Raw genomic sequence first — 21,171 nt, 5'->3', positions numbered from 1 at the left:
GAAATGAAACACCACAATAACGAGACGGTTGGGGTTAGGAAAAAAAAAGAACGGGGAAAGGAACCGTCACACGCGGGACACACCGACAAAGGTACTGCCACACGCGGGGCGCGATCCCCGGTCTCCAGGGTGAAAGTCCTGTGTTTTCCGGGTGAAAGTCCTGTGTTTTCCGGGTGAAAGTCCTGTGTTTTCTGTGTTTTCTGACCCATCTACCACCCCGACCAACTTCCCTACGCGGACTTTCACCTTATCAACTACTCGCCACCGTCTGCGTTCTGGGATCACGAAATATGCTTCCCATTAAAATGCATTGCTTTCAATTTTTTAATCGCCACACGAAAAAAACGGCATTTACGTAACCTGTCCACGACTTAATAGATTACAATAACGTGACTATATAACGACCTGGCATGAGACTGGGCTGCAATGAGTCAAGTGGGTGCTCAGAAAATGTATATCCCCAGTCACCTGGGCACGGACCCCTGCTGCATTCATAGACCCCAGCCAATAGGGAATCAGAGTTCTTGAAGTTGGCATGTAGGTGTGATCTACAACGTCTCTAGTTTTTAGACCTCCGGCCATCTTTTCTCATGGAGGTCTGACTTTTAGGCTTTTACAGTTGCATGGAGGGCTATGTTCAGACTGCAGGCAAAAGTGGCCCAAATCTAGCCCAGATCAGATTTTTTCAAATCACATTCAGGCCACTTCCATATGTGGTCCTGAATCAGACCCAGATCTGATTATTTTCAATGTGGCTGCAGTGTGAACAACCAAGGTGGATTTGATGTGACTTTTCCCTCAATAACCCTCGCTACGCCCTCTCTCCCTGCTCCCGGTGCAGCTGTCAACCGGGGCGGACTGTCCTCAGTGTGCCCCAACCGCGTCACGTCGCAAGGGCGGGGATTGGCTCGCGTAAAAGGCGTCGGGGAGTCAACACGCGCGAGTCAGAAGGTCGCCCCGTGGTGCAATGAAAGTGAGGGCCAGCACGCACTGGCTGAGGTGGGATCCCGGTCCATCGGGGTCGGGCGCACCACCAGCCCGTCTCGCCCGCATCGTCGGGGAGGGGGAGCATGCAATAGGACCCGAAAGATGGTGAACTATGCCTGGGCAGGGTGCAGCCAGAGGAAACTCTGGTGCAAGCCCATAGCGGTCCTGATCGGTGGTCCAGTCACACAGACCTCTGTAGTGAATTTGCAGCCATAACCCAATAAAAGGCCAAAATAACTAATTGCTCTCTCTCTTTCTCTTCATTCTTCTCCTCTTCAGCCCCTGCTCATTAACGTTATGACTGCCATTACACAAACACGTTGAAATAAAAGCAACAATGCTGATTTTCTCCATAACCTCACTAACTTTAGAGCAGCAGACTTCTGCGTTTGATGTCATTGTTATTGGTCTTTTGATCATGTGGGTCAGGTCAAAACCACAAACAGTTCACACTGGAATCTGATATAGGCCACATTTTAAAAGGTAATGTGAACAGTCAAACAAAAAATCGGATTTAGGCAAAACATCCGAATTAAGCATCAGGACTTGCAGTGTAAACGTAGCCATAGTTTGAAAAGGGCGCCCAGGCCGTATTGTGGGACATGTGGCCTCCTTTGTCTCAGAGGTCACATGCTCTGAGATCTCTGTTTAAAGGATTCTGCTCGGTTCCCAACACGTTAACTGTGATGTTATTGTTATTATCATTTTTCCTGTTTTCATTCTATTTTAGTCTTGTTTTAGGCCAGACATGAAAATGGTTGCAGACTATCTTTAAGTATTTTCTAAATGTTTCTCTTTCTAGCACAACCACAACCACAACAACAGCTATGGTCCCAGCCAAGCCGTCGCAGTAAGTTATCCTCTTAACATTCCACATCTGTAAAGCCATTTTCATTCAGATATCTGGAGGTCAGAGGTCAACGACTCCTGTGGAAATGGCACCATTTTTTCCTGGCCAAAATTTAGGCTAACGTTGTAGCATTTTTAGCCCATTTCCTGACAAGCTAACATAACATTGTTGGTACCAATGGATTCTTTACATCTTCAGGTTTCATATGATACCAATATCATTCTAGCTATGAGCCTCTGAAAGACATAATGTCATTACAATACAGCTCTGAAGGAGTTCTGGTCATATCTGACAGACAGATCTTTTTCAGTAAACCTTGGGCCTTTTTACTCTATTAAAGCACCAATAAACAGCGGGGTGCCCCAAGGCTCAATCTTAGGCCCAGTCTTGTTTTCATTGTATATGCTGCCTATGGGATCAATATTCCAAAAACTTAACATTTTGTTTCACTGCTTTGCAGATGACGTCCAGATCTATTTACCTTTAAATACCAAAACGAATTCTAGTGAAGCTCTGAGTAATTGTCTACGTGAAATAAAAGATTGGATGTCACTAAATTTCTTACACTTAAATGACAGAAAAACTGAAATTATAACTTTTGGAGAACCCGATATCTCAGATTTAAATAGTGCTCTTGGCCCATTACTTTCTAACTACAGCCCGTGTGTAAAAAGTCTAGGAGTTATTATTGATAGTTCGTTTAAACTGGATAAACAAATTAGCTCAGTAGTAAAAACAAGCTTCTTTCAGCTTAGACTTCTTGGGAAGGTGAGGTTCTACCTACCCCAAAGTCAACTGGAAAAAGTTGTACATGCCCTGATTACAAATCGCCTGAAATACTGCAACTCTTTATACTATGGCCTCGACCAGTCTTCTGTTCGCCGATTGCAATTAGTTCAAAATGCAACTGCATGACCACATTACCCCAGTACTATCGTCTCTCCACTGGTTGCCTGTCGCTCTCAGAATCCATTTTAAGATTTTATTAGTTGTTTTTAAATCTTTAAATGGATTGGCACCTTCTTATTTAGATAGATTTTGATTTTACATACCCCAGCCAGAGCACTTAGGTCAAATGACCAGCTTCTTTTGGACTGTCCCAGATCCAGACTGAAAACCAGAGGGGACAGAGCTTTTTCAGTTGCAGGTCCTAAGCTCTGAATGCTCTTCTTCTCAATATTAAAGCAGCTAACTCTATTGAGTCTTTTAAATCACTTTTAAAAACTCATCTCTTTGAAATGGCTTTTAACACAAGCTGAGCTGTGACATTGTTAATATTGTTTGTAATCATGTTTACATGTGTTTTAATTATTATTATTATTATTTCGGGGATACTATGTTTTTGATAGGCTTTTACTTTTTCTTCTTGGCTAATTAGTATGCTTTTTATGCTGGTACCGTTATTAGTATCTGTACAGCACTTTGGGGCAGGAGTGACTGCTTGTAAATGTGCTTTATAAATAATCTTGACCTTTTCCTTGACCTTAACCTTTATGACTCGGCTTCATCTTCTGCCTGGTTTTTGACAGTTTGTGAATATACTGTTAGACATTTACACCGTTCCACATATGTATCTAGTTACATAGGTTACAAAACAGTTCAGGGACATTTTATTATGGAATAAATTTGTTAGAAATGAATTTGGTACGATTGCATGAGATATGATTCAATCTGATAGACACAGGTATTATACAGTTAATGTAAACATTTATAATTATCATATAATTTTCCATTATGAGTTAAAGTTAAAGCTGCAAGTAGTAATTAACGGGCCCTCGCCCCTCCCAGTACGTTGGTGGGTACTGGCGGGATGCTGGTTGCCTGTTCCTCTGTCCACTATGGAGAGCAAGAGAACACACACTAATTTTTGTCACGTTTCTGTATATCATTTCAATGTCATGTAAAACGGATGATGTTGTGAAGTTGTCATGTGAAGTTTCAGACAGATTGGACAATGTAAAGTGAAGTTACAACAACTTTCTGTGTTATGGCAAAAGACACAAAATGGCCGTAGCTTCAGACAGACGTCTCTTAGACAATTTGGGCTGACGAGTCTTTCTAATGACGCATCTTCATAGTCTGATACTTCAACAGATTTACCACAAACTGAAACTTTCCTCACTTGATATAAAACCCCTTTAACTGACAAACATCAAATATGGAATTCATGGCTCAATTCAAACAGGATCAATTTGTCTTTCCTAGTTCACTATTGTATATATGTTTTCTGAATTAAGGAAGGGGAGGGACTTCTCTCTATTTAAGGTCACATTAGATGGATTAGAGGATTATACTAACCAAATATGAGAGAAATCCCATAAATTTGCATAAAATACGTAAAAAGATAGCATGAAATTCAAAATGGCCGAGGTCCGGTTGGGCGGAGCTAATGAAGGTAAATTGGAAATTGGTTGGAAATGATGAGAGCAATATGTTTACCAAATGTGAATAATTTCCGTGAGTATATTAAAGGCTCCAGCAATTTGGTTAAAGCCTAAAACTAATTACAGGGCATTATAGAGCCAATATGCCACGCCCAAGCCTAAATGTGATATTAAATCAAAGTAACAAAGTTCTCAAACACGTGTTCATAAAATGAAAATGAATGAATGAAATCCAACACTGGCGACTTCCTGTCTGGCGAAAAAAATAAAAATAAAAATGTTTTCCTAAAGATGTGTACAATGTTCCCAACTAATGTTGTAAACATCAAAAGAACTTAATTAGAACCATGGCGTTCATCTAGGCCTCCACACACCAGGGATGTGTTTTTTTTGTGCCTTTAATTCGTCAATATATTTTTTATTGAATTGTTGTTTTTATAATAAAATCGTTCACTCAGAAAGCTAAAATTATATAATGATAAAGCGATGTAATTTTTACATCAAAACTAAACAAGCTCAATTTTTCCCAAACCCCTCAAATTATTTTATTTGTAGCAAAAACATAATATATGTGAAAATATGTGTATCAGAGTTTTTTCGGGTGCTATGCTGTGGGGAAGTGATAAAGGCTTTTGTTCATTTTTTTGTAATAGTATAACTAACTTTATTAGCTAGCCAGTTATAACCAAATAACATCCACATCCGCTCCATATTAAATGAAACAGCCTCCTTGCTGCTGAAGTCAGTGGAGGCGTTTCAGAATCATATCTGTGATAACCAGATACACATTCATATCGCTGAATCTTTACATGTTTACTAAATTATTTTTCTTTTCAGGAACACCAACCCCGCTGCCTTCTCCCAGTAAGATATTAAGTTTATTTCTGAACATCACACTTTTAGTAAAACCATTATTGGTTTGTCCATTCAATTATTTGCTTATTGCCTAAATAATTACACAATTTCCACTTCAGCTTTGAAGGATCCATGGAGGAAAATAGCCTGGGGGTGAGTTAACTTTATTAACATTTATTTTTGATGTGAGGTGTCACTGCTATTTAAAATAAAAGACACCAAGTTTTACAAGATTTTTTAGAAAATAAACCAGACTGACCAGAGGTTGTCAGAAATACCTGCGTTATTATTATAATAATAATAATTATTAGTAATTAATACTGATAATTATTATTGTTATTATCATTAGTTTCATCTACAATATTGTTTAATTTCCATCTGAGTGTTCTTTTTCAAGATTCTCACTAATATTAATACTTCTGATCAACAGATCAATTTGTTTTTATTATTAGTTTTTCTTTAGATTTTTTATAATAATATAATTATATTATAATTATATTATATTAATATATTAATAATATAATTATAATATAATAATAATCCAAAATTAAAATGGAATGTCTTTTAACAGAAACAATGCTAGGGATCTCCAATATGTGAAGGATTATGAGCCTGAAAACGATGACATCAAACATGTCCGAATCCTTCTGTACGGACCCGTTGGAGCTGGAAAGTCCAGCTTCATCAACTCTGTCAGCAACGTCCTACGAGGCAGAATGACTACTCCTGCTTTGACCAGTGCAACTACCTCTGACAGAAGTTTCACCACAAAAGTAAAAAAACGTAAAATGTAAAATTTACTGTAAATTTTCCTATTAAACCTCCAAATCAGCAGCAGCTGTTTTATCAACTTTCTCTTCAACCTTTCCCCTCACTTTCTCTTAATTTAGTGATTTGTTACTTTGAGTTACGTAACTCGCCCCTTTGAATAATCTGTAGACTTTGCACTGAAAAGATAGTCAGATAAGATCAACTTTATTGAACACACACAGGGAAATGTAAAACATGTAAATGTTATCAGGTAAAGGAAGTACACCCATATATGTAGACTACAAGTAAAAGATTTAGGGCCTCAGGCCACATTTCTCTTGGCCCATGAGGATGTACTGACACTCTACAGACAGTGTTGGTCCTTTTTCAGTGTGGTTGGAGCATGGTCTGTTCCTTGTGAATATTTACCCCTAGGTACATAAATGTGTAGAATAAGAGCACAAACATCGTCATAGGGAGGAGGTTGGGGTGGATGTGTGGGTCCTAAAATACAGGGCTTTCAGGTCAGGGAGCAAAGTCCATGTCCCAGGGAGAGGTTAGGGAGAAAACCCAAGACTTTCGCTCACCTAGGGTGTTCATATCCTGGGAGAACAACTTAAAGGTCCCATGGCATGGAAAGTTCATTTTGTGAGGTTTTTTAACATTAATATGAGTTCCCCCAGCCTGCCTATGGTCCCCCAGTGGCTAGAAATGGTGATAGGTGTAAACCGAGCCCTGGGTATCCTGCTCTGCCTTTGAGAAAATGAAAGCTCAGATGGACCAATCAGGAATCTTCTCCTTATGAGGTCATAAGAAGCAAGCTTACCTCCCCTTTCTCTGCTTTGCCGGCTCAGAGAATTTGGCCCACCCATGAGAGAGAGAGAGAGACATCATGGCTTTCAAATGAGCAAAGTGGCAGTTGGTCAAGGCCACACCCCCACCCTCTCTCCTCCTCAATAGCTACAGACACAGAAATGGCACATCCTAAGGAAAGCTCATTGTGGGACTGGCTCTAGTGGCTGTAATTCTGCACCAAGGCTGAATTTCAGGAAAGAGACTTCAGATACAGTATTAGGGGACCACTAAGGTCTATATAAAAGAGACTTCAGATACAGTATTAGGGGACCACTAAGGTCTATATAAAAGAGACTTCAGATACAGTATTAGAGGACCACTAAGGTCTATATAAAAGAGACTTCAGATACAGTATTAGGGGACCACTAAGGTCTATATAAAAGAGACTTCAGATACAGTATTAGGAGACCACTAAGGTCTATATAAAAGAGACTTCAGATACAGTATTAGGGGACCAGTAAGGTCTATATAAAAGAGACTTCAGATACAGTATTAGGGGACCACTAAGGTCTATATAAAAGAGACTTCAGATACAGTATTAGGGGACCACTAAGGTCTATATAAAAGAGACTTCAGATACAGTATTAGGGGACCACTAAGGTCTATATAAAAGAGACTTCAGATACAGTATTAGGAGACCACTATGGTCTATATAAAAGAGACTTCAGATACAGTATTAGGGGACCACTAAGGTCTATATAAAAGAGACTTCAGATACAGTATTAGGGGACCACTAAGGTCTATATAAAAGAGACTTCAGATACAGTATTAGGGGCCACTAAGGTCTATATAAAAGAGACTTCAGATACAGTATTAGGGGACCACTAAGGTCTATATAAAAGAGACTTCAGATACAGTATTAGGGGACCACTAAGGTCTATATAAAAGAGACTTCAGATACAGTATTAGGGGCCACTAAGGTCTATATAAAAGAGACTTCAGATACAGTATTAGGGTTAGGGTTAAAGTGGACCATGTCATGGGACCTTTAAGAGAGCCACCTGTTTCAACCCAAACCACAACCTTTTCCTAATCTTAAGTAGTCGTTTAAATGACTAAATTTACCTTTTAGATGCTAAACTTAACTGTTAGGAATGTTGTCAGGACCGTCAGAGTTTTTGTGGCTAAAGTTTCACGTAGGCATAACACTGACCTGTTGTCATAATTTCATAAGATATGTAAATTATTGTTTAGTTTTCCCCCACCAGGAATCAACCACATGTCAAATTGTCCATATGCAAGACACCAAACCCCAATTTATTACCCAAACTGTTCTGGAATTTGAGAAAAACATAAAACATGATTAATATTGATGCATCCAGGGATGTTTTACAATATAAACACTGCAGGACCCAAAGTGTGTAAATGGCATCATTGTGATTAATACAAGCATTTAACCTTGTTGTGTTACAGTATGAAACTCATAAAATCAAAAAAGGAAGAGGAAAGTCAAAGACGTATTATCCTTTCGTCTTCAATGACATCATGGGTCTGGAGAAAGGGGATGGAGTTCGTGCTGATGACATCATACTGGCCCTGAAAGGACATGTGAAGGAGGGATACAAGGTACAACTGAGACATTATTACAAGGTAGCCTACAACTGTCATACACGGTACAACTGGGACATTATTAAACTTTCAGTCTCACAGTGCTGCAGACAGGTTACAGAATGTTGATATTGAACTTATAAGTAAAATATTCACTGACAACAAAAGTTCTGATTCATTTTATGTTATCTTGCTGGAACTTTCATTGGACCTCATGCAGCAACATTCTCATTATTTCCTGTTACAGAAAAATAAGAAAAGATGCATCAGACATTCTTAACAATGTAGATCTGCTTCTACCCAGGTGTCCTGAATGTTAAATCCCACTTGATCATATGTTGTGCTGTGTGCAAATTCTCTTGCATACGCCCATGAATTGGAGAGATGCCACCAAAAAAGGCTGAAGAACTTCAGCAATAGTGAAATTGTCATACTTCCTATTAGAGTTTTAATTGTGGGTTTTTTTAGAATATTAATAGAAGTAGAGTGCATAATGCTCAGGAAAATACTGCGCTTTTTAGTTCGATCGAGACAACAATGCACCTGACCCCCCCTCATTGAGGGAGCAAGAGCATTTACTACTTACACAACGTGGCCGCTTCAAAATAACTGCTTTGGTCTGAAACTAGCAGAGGAAAATAGAGATAGAAGTGTTTCCCTTCTGAAGCTGATATGTACACATTTATGTTTATTTTTTTCTATGTGTTCTTATGCATTTTGACAACACTGTTTATTTTAACGTCATTATTTAATTGTGTTTTACATCATTTTCCAGTTCAACCCTGCATCTCCACTCTCAGTTGATGATCCATGGTACAACCCTTGTCCATCTCCAGATGACAAAGTTCATGTTCTGGTTTGTGTACTTTCTGCTAATGCGGCGGAAATTACAGACTCAGTTCTGAAGAAGATGGCAGAAATCAGAGAGGCAGCCAGTGACCTGGGTAAGAATATAAGATACTTGGCTTCCGAAAGTATTGAAACTGTTTTTTGCACTTTATTGTGTTGGTTTATTTAAAAAAAAAAAAAACTGAATCCCTCATTTAAGGAAGAATTCAGACCCATTACTCAGTACTTTTTAGAAGCCCCTTGTACAGTAATTACAGCTATGAGTCTTCTCGGGTAGAGCTTCAAGCTTTGCACACTTGGATTTGGACAGTTTAGGCCATTCTTCCTGGCAGACCCTCTCATACTCCTTCAGATTGGATGGGAAGCATCTGTGAACCTCCATCATCAGGTCTCTGTCCAGATGTTGTATTAGGTTTAGGTCTTGGTTTAGATTTGGCTTTGGCTGGGCCACTCAAGGAGAGTTATAGTCCCGAGGCCACTCAGGCATTGTCGTGCTAAGATATGAGGATGCTCTGAACCAGTCTTATTCAAGGACCTCTCTGTATTTGGCTGCATTAATCTTTTCCTCAGTTCTGACTGGTATCCCAGGTCCAGCCACTGAGAAGACCCCCCCCCCCAATGTTTACGTTTATTTCACACGTCATCAATGTATCATTTAACACAATTTCATAAAGTACAATGATTATATACAAGGTGTGCACCATGGGATGGTCTTAGCCATGTAATGGGACAAAGTGCTTGGAGTTCTGACCAAAGAGTTTACAGAAGTCACGTTCATTTATGCTTTTTCCTGCCTAATGTTTTCATTTTTGTGAATTATTGTACAGACTTCTTTGTATACAGTACAGGCCAAAAGTTTGGACACACCTCATTCAATGTGTTTCCTTTTTATTTTCATGACTATTTACATTGTAGATTCTCACTGAAGGCATCAAAACTATGAATGAACACATATGGAATTATGTACTTAACAAAAAAGTGTGAAATAACTGAAAACATGTCTTATATTTTAGATTCTTCAAAGTAGCCACCCTTTGCTTTTTTTGATAACTCTGCAAACCCTTGGTGTTCTCTCAATGAGCTTCATGAGGTAGTCACCTGAAATGGTTTTACCTTCACAGGTGTGCTTTGTCAGGGTTCATTAGTGGAATTATTTCCCTTATTAATAAAAAAGCAAAGGGTGGCTACTTTGAAGAATCTAAAATATAAGACATGTTTTCAGTTATTTCACACTTTTTGTTAAGTACATAATTCCATATGTGTTCATTCATAGTTTGATGCCTTCAGTGAGAATCTACAATGTAAATAGTCATGAAAATAAAAAGGAAACGCATTGAATGAGAAGGTGTGTCCAAACTTTTGGCCTGTACTGTATATATATATATATAAGGGCTGTCAAACAATACATTTTTTTAATTGTGATTAATCGCTGAATTTCTATAGTTAATCGCGATTTTATCGCATGTTTTATCACATGATTAAATTCTATTATTTTGCATTTGAGAACTGTTTTTAAGTTCATATTAATAATGGAAAGCAATTACTACCAGTGCATCTTGATTGGGAATCCAATGAATGCAAAGAAAGTGACTTTATGAACTTGATTTTAAGATTTGTATTTGTTTATTATTTATTTATGTACTGTAAACAAAAGAAAATTTGTGAATCTAGTCACACATTTGAATCTAGAGTTAACATTAGCGTTATTGTTTGTTTTGGATACCGGTGCTAAAGGGGTACTTTTAAAACTTGCTTAAAACGTGCTTTAACGGTGCCTGAACCGATACTTTTGAAGAAAGTTTAAAAAGAGAAGTGTACTAAACAACAGTTACTGACATTAAAGAACGGCTTGTTTATTGCTAAGGCCATATGGTCAAAATTAAATGATTTAATAATAACGTAATAACTATAACAACAACTTATTTCACTAGTAAATAGCTGTTGAACGACAAAAACAACCACCAGAAAAGGGCATTTAACAATAACTTTGAACGCACCACGAAGCTTTAGGTTACCAGTTTCATTGAACTGTGTTTCTCTGACAACGGCAGCTGCAGATTGTTACATCCCGTTGTTGAATCCTCTACAGTGAAATATAAAGACAAACTTTTAGCTTTAGCTGTCAGCATTGTAACCATGTTTAATCCAGCTACTAGCTAGCGGTAGACTAACGTTAGCTGCTGTCAAGTGTAGTTTTAAATAGCTAGTGGTAGGCTAACGTTAGCTGCTGTTGAGTGTAGTGTTAACTAGCGTCCCGTGCAGGGATGCCTGTAACGTCTGTTTCAGAGAATCAGAGAGAAGTGCAGGCATATCAGCGGCAACAGAATGAGGCACCGAAATCCACGTTGCTATTCCTGCAGCAGCAGGATGTGTTACGAGGAAGTATGGCAAAGTTCGGCAAAGGGTCAAAATAGTAGCCTGTTAGGCATGACGTGAAGCCGAGTGAAGTGAAAATAAATTAATAAATGGCGGCATGCGATTAATGCGATTTAAAAAAATTAACGTGTTATGCTCTGCCCTTAATCGCATCACGATTAATGCGTTAATGCTGACAACCCTAATATATATATATATATACATATATATATATATTGTTTTTTACAAATTAGAAACTTTATTGTCTGACCAACAGATTGTTCTGTTTTTTGTTGGATTTAATCAACAGAAACTTCCTGAAAAAGCTAAACTACTGAGTGTGTTTCTATCTGCAGGGATTCCCCAAATGGCAATAGGCACCTACATTGATTTAGCCTGTGATGAAACTGAAAAGGATCTGAAGAATGTGTACAAGAGCAAACACCTGAAGAAAAAGGTGAGTTTCTTTCTTTCTGAGTCTGTACAGAAATATAACCTGACATGATTTAAAGCTATAGTGCGTAGTTTCTGTCGCCCCCATGAGGAACTCTAAGTAATGACAACAATTCTGTGGCGTGTCCACATGATGCAAGCCTGTGATCGCGCACCATCTCCCCCCCCCTCCTCCACACATTTGCTAGTAACCATGGATACACCGAGGATAGGAACAACATGATGGACTCTTCAGAAGAGCTCATTATCTTCACTCGAGGTTCTGCAGGAAAGTCGCCGGACGCTACAATCTTCTAATCATAGTCATACTGAGAAACGCAGAGAGTTCTGTGGAGCCAATTAAGGCCTGAGCGCTGACGCCGGCGCCAGCCCTATTGAAACTGAAGGATTGTTATTTATTCATTTATTTTTTTGCACAATGAATCGCTTAAATGTGGTGATGGTGTCTGCCCCCCGAACCCAGACTGGGAGCTGGTTCCACAGGAGAGGAGCCTGATAACTGAAGGATCTGGCCCCCAGTCTACTTTTAGAGACTCTAGGAACCACAAGTAGCTCTGCCTTCTGGGAGCGTAGTGCTCTAGTGCAGTGGTTCCCAGCCTTTTTTCCTTGGCACCCCCCTACTCATGTCTAAGAAAAGCTGAACCCCCCGCCCCCCCGAAACTGAAGTTGAGCAAACTCTCGAGATAGAGCCTTACCTTCTTTTTTGATACAGAGCAGTTATCAGCACTTTTACGTTACTCCGCCGTATTTCATTAAAAAAATATTGATACCATGGCTGCAGGAAAAACAAGGATGCTAGTAGCAGCTAGCAGCTGACCTAATGACAGCAAGGGTCCCAGGTTTAGAGGTCCCGGAGGTTTGGCCTACTAAGTAGCCTGCCTACAATTTTAAGCAAGAACAAAAAATATATAGTTTTTATACAGACTTTTGTACACATTATACATTCTAGTGTATTATCATCATTTGTTTAAGATGTGCAAATATGTTTTTTTACCTCAAGCTCAAACCAGATAGAGACTTGCACACTCCCTGTGATCTTTGCCGCCCCCCCGAGGGGTGCCCGGACCCCAGGTTGGGAACCACTGCTCTAGTGGGACAATAAGGTACTAAGAGCTCTTCTAGATATTATGGTGCTTGACCATTTAGACCAGGGGTCTTAAACTCAATGTACCTGGGGGCCGCTGGAGGCAGAAGCTGGGTGAGGCTGGGCCGCATCAGGTTTTCCACAAGAAAAGCTTTGTTAAAAAAATTCAAAAAATCTCTTTATTTTTATTATTTATATTCTTTTATCCCGCCGCATACGCATCACTTTGATTTATTTTGTCAGAGAGAGACCTCATTAACTCTCCAAGTGCCATTGATGTGTGTGTGTATAAATAAATATAGCATATATATATATATATATATATATATATATATATATATATATTAGGGCGGGACTCGATTAAAAAAAATGTATCTAATTAATTACAGGCTTTGTAATTAATTAATCAAAATTAATCGCATTTTAATTCCATAAATATTTGACCTGAGAACAGTGAGAAGTAATTTTTTTTTTCACATGGATTTTAGTATACCATTGAATAATGACTGAATACATAAGCTTAAGCAACACAATATTGTTTATTTTTGTTCAACCAAGTCCAGCAGACCAGTGCAATTTTTGCCATTAAGTGTAGCAATAGCATATTTAGAAATATAGTACATTTCAGAAATTCAGGTAGCCTATAGGTAGGTAGACCTTCTGTAAACAATGTTTTTTTAAGTAAAACACAATACTTTCAAGTACATTCAGACTTAGTTACCCTGGTCCTTAAACCAGTCATCTGGTGGAGTGTAGGTTGGGTGTGGGTCCTTGTAGTCGGAGTCGGGCTAACGCTAACGCTAGCTGCTAAATGTTTAGCGTCGAGGTGATACTTGATGCTCGATGTGCTGCGGTGATATGAGAATTCCTTGTTGCATAGCTTGCACACAACCATGCTCTAATCGACGCTTCCATCTGTTCGTTTTTTATAACAAAATGTCCCATCCACGGAGCCAACCAAAGTGGTCTCGTCAGCTTCTTCGTTCATGTTCACTGTGGTTTGTTGTTGTCTGAAGCATTGACATATATAAAAGGTCTGAAGCATTGACATATATAAAAGGTCTGAAGCATTGACATATATAAAAGGTCTGAAGCATTGACATATATAAAAGGTCTGAAGTATTGACATATATAAAAGGTCTGAAGCATTGAGATATATAAAAGGTCTGAAGCATTGACATATATAAAAGGTCTGAAGCATTGACATATATAAAAGGTCTGAAGCATTGACATATATAAAGGTCTGAAGCATTGACATATATAAAAGGTCTGAAGCATTGACATATATAAAGGTCTGAAGCATTGACATATATAAAAGGTCTGAAGCATTGACATATATAAAGGTCTGAAGCATTGACATATATAAAGGTCTGAAGCATTGACATATATAAAAGGTCTGAAGCATTGACATATATAAAAGGTCTGAAGCATTGAGATATATAAAAGGTCTGAAGCATTGACATATATAAAGGTCTGAAGCATTGACATATATAAAAGGTCTGAAGCATTGACATATATAAAAGGTCTGAAGCATTGACGTATATAAAGGTCTGAAGCATTGACGTATATAAAAGGTCTGAAGCATTGACATATATGAAAGGTCTGAAGCATTGACATATATAAAGGTCTGAAGCATTGACATATATAAAAGGTCTGAAGCATTGAGATATATAAAAGGTCTGAAGCATTGACATATATAAAAGGTCTGAAGCATTGACATATATAAAAGGTCTGAAGTATTGACATATATAAAAGGTCTGAAGCATTGACATATATAAAAGGTCTGAAGCATTGACATATATAAAAGGTCTGAAGCATTGACATATATAAAGGTCTGAAGCATTGACATATATAAAGGTCTGAAGCATTGCTATATATAAAAGGTCTGAAGCATTGACATATATAAAGGTCTGAAGCATTGCTATATTTAAAAGGTCTGAAGCATTGACATATATAAAAGGTCTGAAGCATTGACATATATAAAAGGTCTGAAGCATTGCTATATATAAAAGGTCTGAAGCATTGACGTATATAAAGGTCTGAAGCATTGACGTATATAATAGGTCTGAAGCATTGACATATATAAAAGGTCTGAAGCATTGACGTATATAAAAGGTCTGAAGCATTGACATATATAAAGGTCTGAAGCATTGACGTATATAAAAGGTCTGAAGCATTGACATATATAAAAGGTCTGAAGCATTGACATATATAAAAGGTCTGAAGCATTGACATATATAAAAGGTCTGAAGCATTGACGTATATAAAAGGTCTGAAGCATTGACATATATAAAGGTCTGAAGCATTGACATATATAAAAGGTCTGAAGCATTGACATATATAAAAGGTCTGAAGCATTGACATATATAAAAGGTCTGAAGCATTGACATATATAAAAGGTCTGAAGCATTGACATATATAAAAGGTCTGAAGCATTGACGTATATAAAAGGTCTGAAGCATTGACATATATAAAAGGTCTGAAGCATTGACGTATATAAAAGGTCTGAAGCATTGACATATATGAAAGGTCTGAAGCATTGACATATATAAAAGGTCTGAAGCATTGACGTATATAAAGGTCTGAAGCATTGACATATATAAAGGTCTGAAGCATTGACATATATAAAAGGTCTGAAGTCATGAACGCTAGTTGGTGCTCCAGTATAATCGGTCCATGAAACTCATCCAGTGAGAAAAGTCCCGGTGAAAAAATAAGTGTGATTAAAATGCGTAAAAATGTTTAACGTGTTATTTTTGTGTAATTAATTAACGTTAAAAGTCCCAGCTCTAATATATATATATATATATATATATATATATATATATATATTTTAGGGCTGTCAAAATTAACGCGTTCATTTTTTGCGTAAATTTTTAATATTTAACTTGTTAAAAAAATTAACGAAATTAACGCAGCTGTGTTTGTTTACTTCATGTGGCGGCTAAGAAACGTGTCGTCTCCATAACAGCAGGCGGCGCTACTTTGTATTGTTGCCCAAGTAATGAAAACCGCAGCTGATTGGACGAACGCGTCACATGGGTTTGTTTTCTCCGGATATTGAGAGCCAGACTGTCATGGCGGCCGTTCAGAATATGATCTCATATTGTACTAAGATAGTTCACTGAAACATGTTTCTGAAAACATTTTAAGCGAGAAATAGGCCGTGATGCAGTTGCTGAATCTGTCTTCATTTCAGCTCAACAAAGGTCAGATTAAATTCAGATTTTGAGAGAAACCTCACTCCGCTCGCCATTTCCGGGTGAGTCCCGACTGCCCTGTCAGCGACTGAACTCTCGGCTCGTTGGAGATGAACTGAACTCTTGGCTCGTTGGAGATGAACCGAACTCTCGGCTCGTTGGAGATGAACTGAACTCTCGGCTCGTTGGAGATGAACAGAACTCTCGGCTCGTTGGAGATGAACTGAACTCTCGGCTCGTCGGAGATGAACTGAACTCTTGGCTCGTTGGAGATGAACCGAACTCTCGGCTCGTTGGAGATGAACTGAACTCTCGGCTCGTTGGAGATGAACAGAACTCTCGGCTCGTTGGAGATGAACTGAACTCTCGGCTCGTCGGAGATGAACTGAACTCTCGGCTCGTCGGAGATGAACTGAACTCTCGGCTCGTCGGAGATGAACTGAACTCGGCGGCTCGGAGATGAACTGAACTCTCGGCTCGTTGGAGATGAACCGAACTCTCGGCTCGTTGGAGATGAACCGAACTCTCGGCTCGTTGGAGATGAACTGAACTCTCTGCTCGTTGGAGATGAACCGAACTCTCGGCTCGTTGGAGATGAACTGAACTCTCGGCTCGTTGGAGATGAACTGAACTCTCGGCTCGTTGGAGATGAACCGAACTCTCGGCTCGTTGGAGATGAACTGAACTCTCGGCTCGTTGGAGATGAACTGAACTCTCGGCTCGTTGGAGATGAACCGAACTCTCGGCTCGTTGGAGATGAACCGAACTCTCGGCTCGTTGGAGATGAACCGAACTCTCGGCTCGTTGGAGATGAACTGAACTCTCGGCTCGTTGGAGATGAAGTGAACATAGGCTCGTTGGAGATGAACTGAACTCTCGGCTCGTTGGACATGAACTGAACTCTCGGCTCGTTGGAGATGAACCGAACTCTCGGCTCGTTGGAGATGAACCGAACTCTCGGCTTCGTTGGAGATGAACTGAACTCTCGGCTCGTTGGAGATGAAGTGAACATAGGCTCGTTGGAGATGAACTGAACTCTCGGCTCGTTGGACATGAACTGAACTCTCGGCTCGTTGGAGATGAACTGAACTCTCGGCTCGTTGGAGATGAACTGAACTCTCGGCTCGTTGGAGATGAACTGAACATAGGCTCGTTGGAGATGAACCGAACTCTCGGCTCGTTGGACATGAACCGAACTCTCGGCTCGTTGGAGATGAACTGAACTCTCGGCTCGTTGGAGATGAACCGAACTCTCGGCTCGTTGGAGATGAACTGAACTCTCGGCTCGTTGGAGATGAAGTGAACATAGGCTCGTTGGAGATGAACTGAACTCTCGGCTCGTTGGACATGAACTGAACTCTCGGCTCGTTGGAGATGAACTGAACATAGGCTCGTTGGAGATGAACCGAACTCTCGGCTCGTTGGACATGAACCGAACTCTCGGCTCGTTGGAGATGAACTGAACTCTCGGCTCGTTGGAGATGAACTGAACTCTCGGCTCGTTGGAGATGAACCGAACTCTCGGCTCGTTGGAGATGAACTGAACTCTCGGCTCGTTGGAGATGAACTGAACTCTCGGTTCGTTGGAGATGAACCGAACTCTCGCTCGTTGGAGATGAACCGAACTCTCGCCTCGTTGGAGATGAACTGAACTCTCGGCTCGTTGGAGATGAACTGAACTCTCGGCTCGTTGGAGATGAACCAAACTCTCGGCTCGTTGGAGATGAACCGAACTCGGCTCGTTGGAGATGAACCCAACACTGCTCGTTGGAGATGAACCGAACTCTCGGCTCGTTGGAGATGAACTGAACTCTCGGCTCATTGGAGATGAACTGAACTCTCGGCTCGTTGGAGATGAACTGAACATAGGCTCGTTGGAGATGAACTGAACTCTCGGCTCGTTGGACATGAACCGAACTCTCGGCTCGTTGGAGATGAACTGAACTCTCGGCTCGTTGGAGATGAACTGAACTCTCGGCTCGTTGGAGATGAACTGAACTCTCGGCTCGTTGGAGATGAACTGAACTCTCGGCTCGTTGGAGATGAACTGAACATAGGCTCGTTGGAGATGAACTGAACTCTCGGCTCGTTGGAGATGAACTGAACATAGGCTCGTTGGAGATGAACTGAACATAGGCTCGTTGGAGATGAACTGAACATAGGCTCGTTGGAGATGAACTGAACATAGGCTCGTTGGAGATGAACTGAACTCTCGGCTCGTTGGAGATGAACTGAATCAACATAAAAGGAAACATTTAGTCATTGATGGTATAATAGATGATAAGGAAGAGAGTTGGAGTGGTTTGGAGCAGAAGATACAACACATGTTCTCCAATAATCTGGGACTGGATGGGAAGATTGAAATTGAGCGTGTCCAGAGGACGGGTCAGTACCAGGCGGGCGGAAGGCCAAGGAGAATTATGGTGAATCTACTGCGTTTGAAGGATAAACAACGCATTCTTTCCTCCGCTAGAAAGCTTAAGGGGACTAACACTTACATAAACGAAGATTTCTCAAGGGCTGTGCTTCAAAGAAGAAAGGAACTGTGGCCAAAGCTTAAAGCTGCTAGAGCCCAAGGTAAAAAGGCAATACTAAGGTATGATAAATTGGTGATTTTGCCTAGAGATGAAAGGACTTAGGACTGAGATATATTTTAGGGTAAAAGGATTATGTTTCTGATGGGTTTGGTAATTGTATTCCTTATATCATACTAATGTGTACAACTAAAACTAGTAAAGGTTTGGTTTTGGCACATTTAAATATTTGTAGCATAAGGAATAAAATTCAAGACATTAATGATTTAGTGCACAAGTATTCAATTAATATATTAGCCCTATCTGAGACACATCTCGAAAGTTCTATTCAAAACTCGGAATTATTAGTTAAAGGTTTTAATATTTTTAGAAGGGACAGAAATAGATTTCGTGGTGGTGTGGCCATTCTTGTGCAAAGCAACATTCCTTGTAAGTTAAAACATAATTTAACATGTAATGACATTGAAGCTATATGGGTAGAAATCCATGTACCTTATATAAAACCAGTGCAGGTGGGCTGCTGTTATAGACCTCCTAATGCACACGTGGATTATTTGAAACGCTTAGGTGAAATGCTTGATAAATTGATGTCAATTGTGAATTATATTTGTTTGGAGATATGAATATTGATTGGAATGATGATAAATGCACAAAGAAAAAGAAATTACTTTCCTATATAAGTGTTTGTAATTTACATCAAATTGTTAATGTGCCAACAAGATTCTCTATTACAACAGCAACATGTATTGATCACATTATACTAATGTACCAGAATTATGTAATGATGTTGTGTCAATACCAGTAGGGTTCAGTGATCATAATCTCATTGCTGTTAATAAGATAGCTAAGGTCCCTAAAGCTAAAGCCATTTTTAGTACTAATAAAAGGTCTTATAAAGTATCCGCTATCGAAAAGATTGTGGGAGAGGTAACAAATGTTGACTGGAAAGATGTGTACGGTGGACACAACCTAGGAGATTCCTTAAATGCTTTCATGAGTATACTTTTGAATATTGTTGATAAATATGCACCGATGAAAAATAAGAAAATAAAATCACATGCTGGGAGGTGGATTGATTCAACATTGAAAAATATGATGAAGCAAAGAGATGAAGCTAAACAAGTGGCTGTGAAAACGAGAGTATTGGAGGACAGATTAATATACTGTAAATTAAGGAACCAAGTTACTAAAATTAATAAAAGGAAAAAGAGAGAGTACTACAAAAATAGAATTGACAATGTTAAGCATGATGGCAAAAAGCTCTGGCGTATTCTAAATTAAATTATGGGGAGAAATAAAAATGCATCACCTTCTTTTGTAGAGTCTGACGGAGGTTTTACAGATTCTAAAGACATTGCTGATTATTTTAATAATCATTTTATAAATAAATTTGGTAATTTGAGAAAAGGATTTAGAACAGAAGAATTTAATTACTGTGAATTGATCAAAAATGAAATCATGGCTGATAAAGTGTGTAGCTTTAATTTTAATTACGTACAGTTTGCTGAAGTTATGGCCCTGTTAAAGTCTCTTCCAACACATGGTAGTCCAGGAACAGACAACTTAGATAGCAAAGTATTGAACAAAACTGCTGAATATATTGCTGCTCCGTTGTGTTATATATTTAATCAGTGCATAGCGAGTGGGATTTATCCATCTTTGTGGAAGGAAGGAAAGATTATTCCATTAATAAAAGACAATCGATTACCTTATAATGGGCATAACTGTAGACCTATAAGTATTCTGCCTGCACTCAGTAAAATATTGGAAAAGATCATTCATACACAAATTTGTAATTATTTCCAGAATAATAATTTGATGACTATGTTTCAGCACGCATATAGAAAGGCACATTCGACCAGTACAGCTCTTACACAAATGACCGATGGATGGCTTAGAAGTATGGATAATTCTGAAATAGTTGGTGTGGTTATGTTGGACTTCAGTGCTGCTTTTGATGTAATTGATCATCATATTTTAATTGAGAAATTAGAGAGCTACGGATTTTCTCCCTCTGCTGTTACATTAATGAAAAGTTATCTTTCATATAGAACTCAGCGGGTTTTTTATAATGGTTCTTTATCTAATTGCAAAAGTTTAGTTTGTGGTTTACCACAAGGAAGTTGCTTGGGTCCTCTTTTGTTTTCGGTTTTTATTAACGATTTGCCCTTAACTCTTAAAAAAGCATCAATGACAATGTTTGCAGATGACTCAACTGTTTACTATGCTTCAGATTCATGTGATAAAATTAATCATGTTCTGTCTAGAGAATTAGATTCGGTGTATAAGTGGGTTAGTGGAAACAAATTAGCATTAAATATATCCAAAACTAATAGTATGATCATCGGATCAAAACAAAAATTTATGCTAGGATCGGAATTAAAGTTACAAATAGCCGGACAAAGAATACAACAAGTAGAAAAGGCTAAACTGTTAGGTTTGGTTATTGATAGTAGTCTCTCATGGA

At 39.0% G+C, this 21,171-nt stretch overlaps 1 protein-coding gene across 1 annotated transcript in view; it reads left to right on the top strand.

Annotated features, from left to right (window-relative positions):
* The first annotated feature begins 410 nt into the window (after nucleotides 1–410).
* The window catches only part of LOC114551688 (interferon-induced protein 44), a 34,363-nt gene continuing 13,602 nt past the window's right edge, over nucleotides 411–21,171 (top strand). Inside the window, exons 1-7 of the mRNA XM_028572655.1 lie at nucleotides 411–435; nucleotides 842–1,159; nucleotides 5,196–5,229; nucleotides 5,648–5,849; nucleotides 8,095–8,247; nucleotides 9,005–9,173; nucleotides 11,790–11,890. Coding sequence (XP_028428456.1) covers nucleotides 411–435; nucleotides 842–1,159; nucleotides 5,196–5,229; nucleotides 5,648–5,849; nucleotides 8,095–8,247; nucleotides 9,005–9,173; nucleotides 11,790–11,890 — 1,002 coding nt within the window. The remainder of the gene's footprint in view (nucleotides 436–841; nucleotides 1,160–5,195; nucleotides 5,230–5,647; nucleotides 5,850–8,094; nucleotides 8,248–9,004; nucleotides 9,174–11,789; nucleotides 11,891–21,171) is intronic.

The sequence above is a fragment of the Perca flavescens genome, unplaced genomic scaffold (genome assembly GCF_004354835.1).
Source record: "Perca flavescens isolate YP-PL-M2 unplaced genomic scaffold, PFLA_1.0 EPR50_1.1_unplaced_scaf_30, whole genome shotgun sequence".
NCBI classification, from domain to species: domain Eukaryota; kingdom Metazoa; phylum Chordata; class Actinopteri; order Perciformes; family Percidae; genus Perca; species Perca flavescens.
Note: the sequence above shows the minus strand (reverse complement) of the source record. Positions and strands in the feature narration are given on the sequence as shown.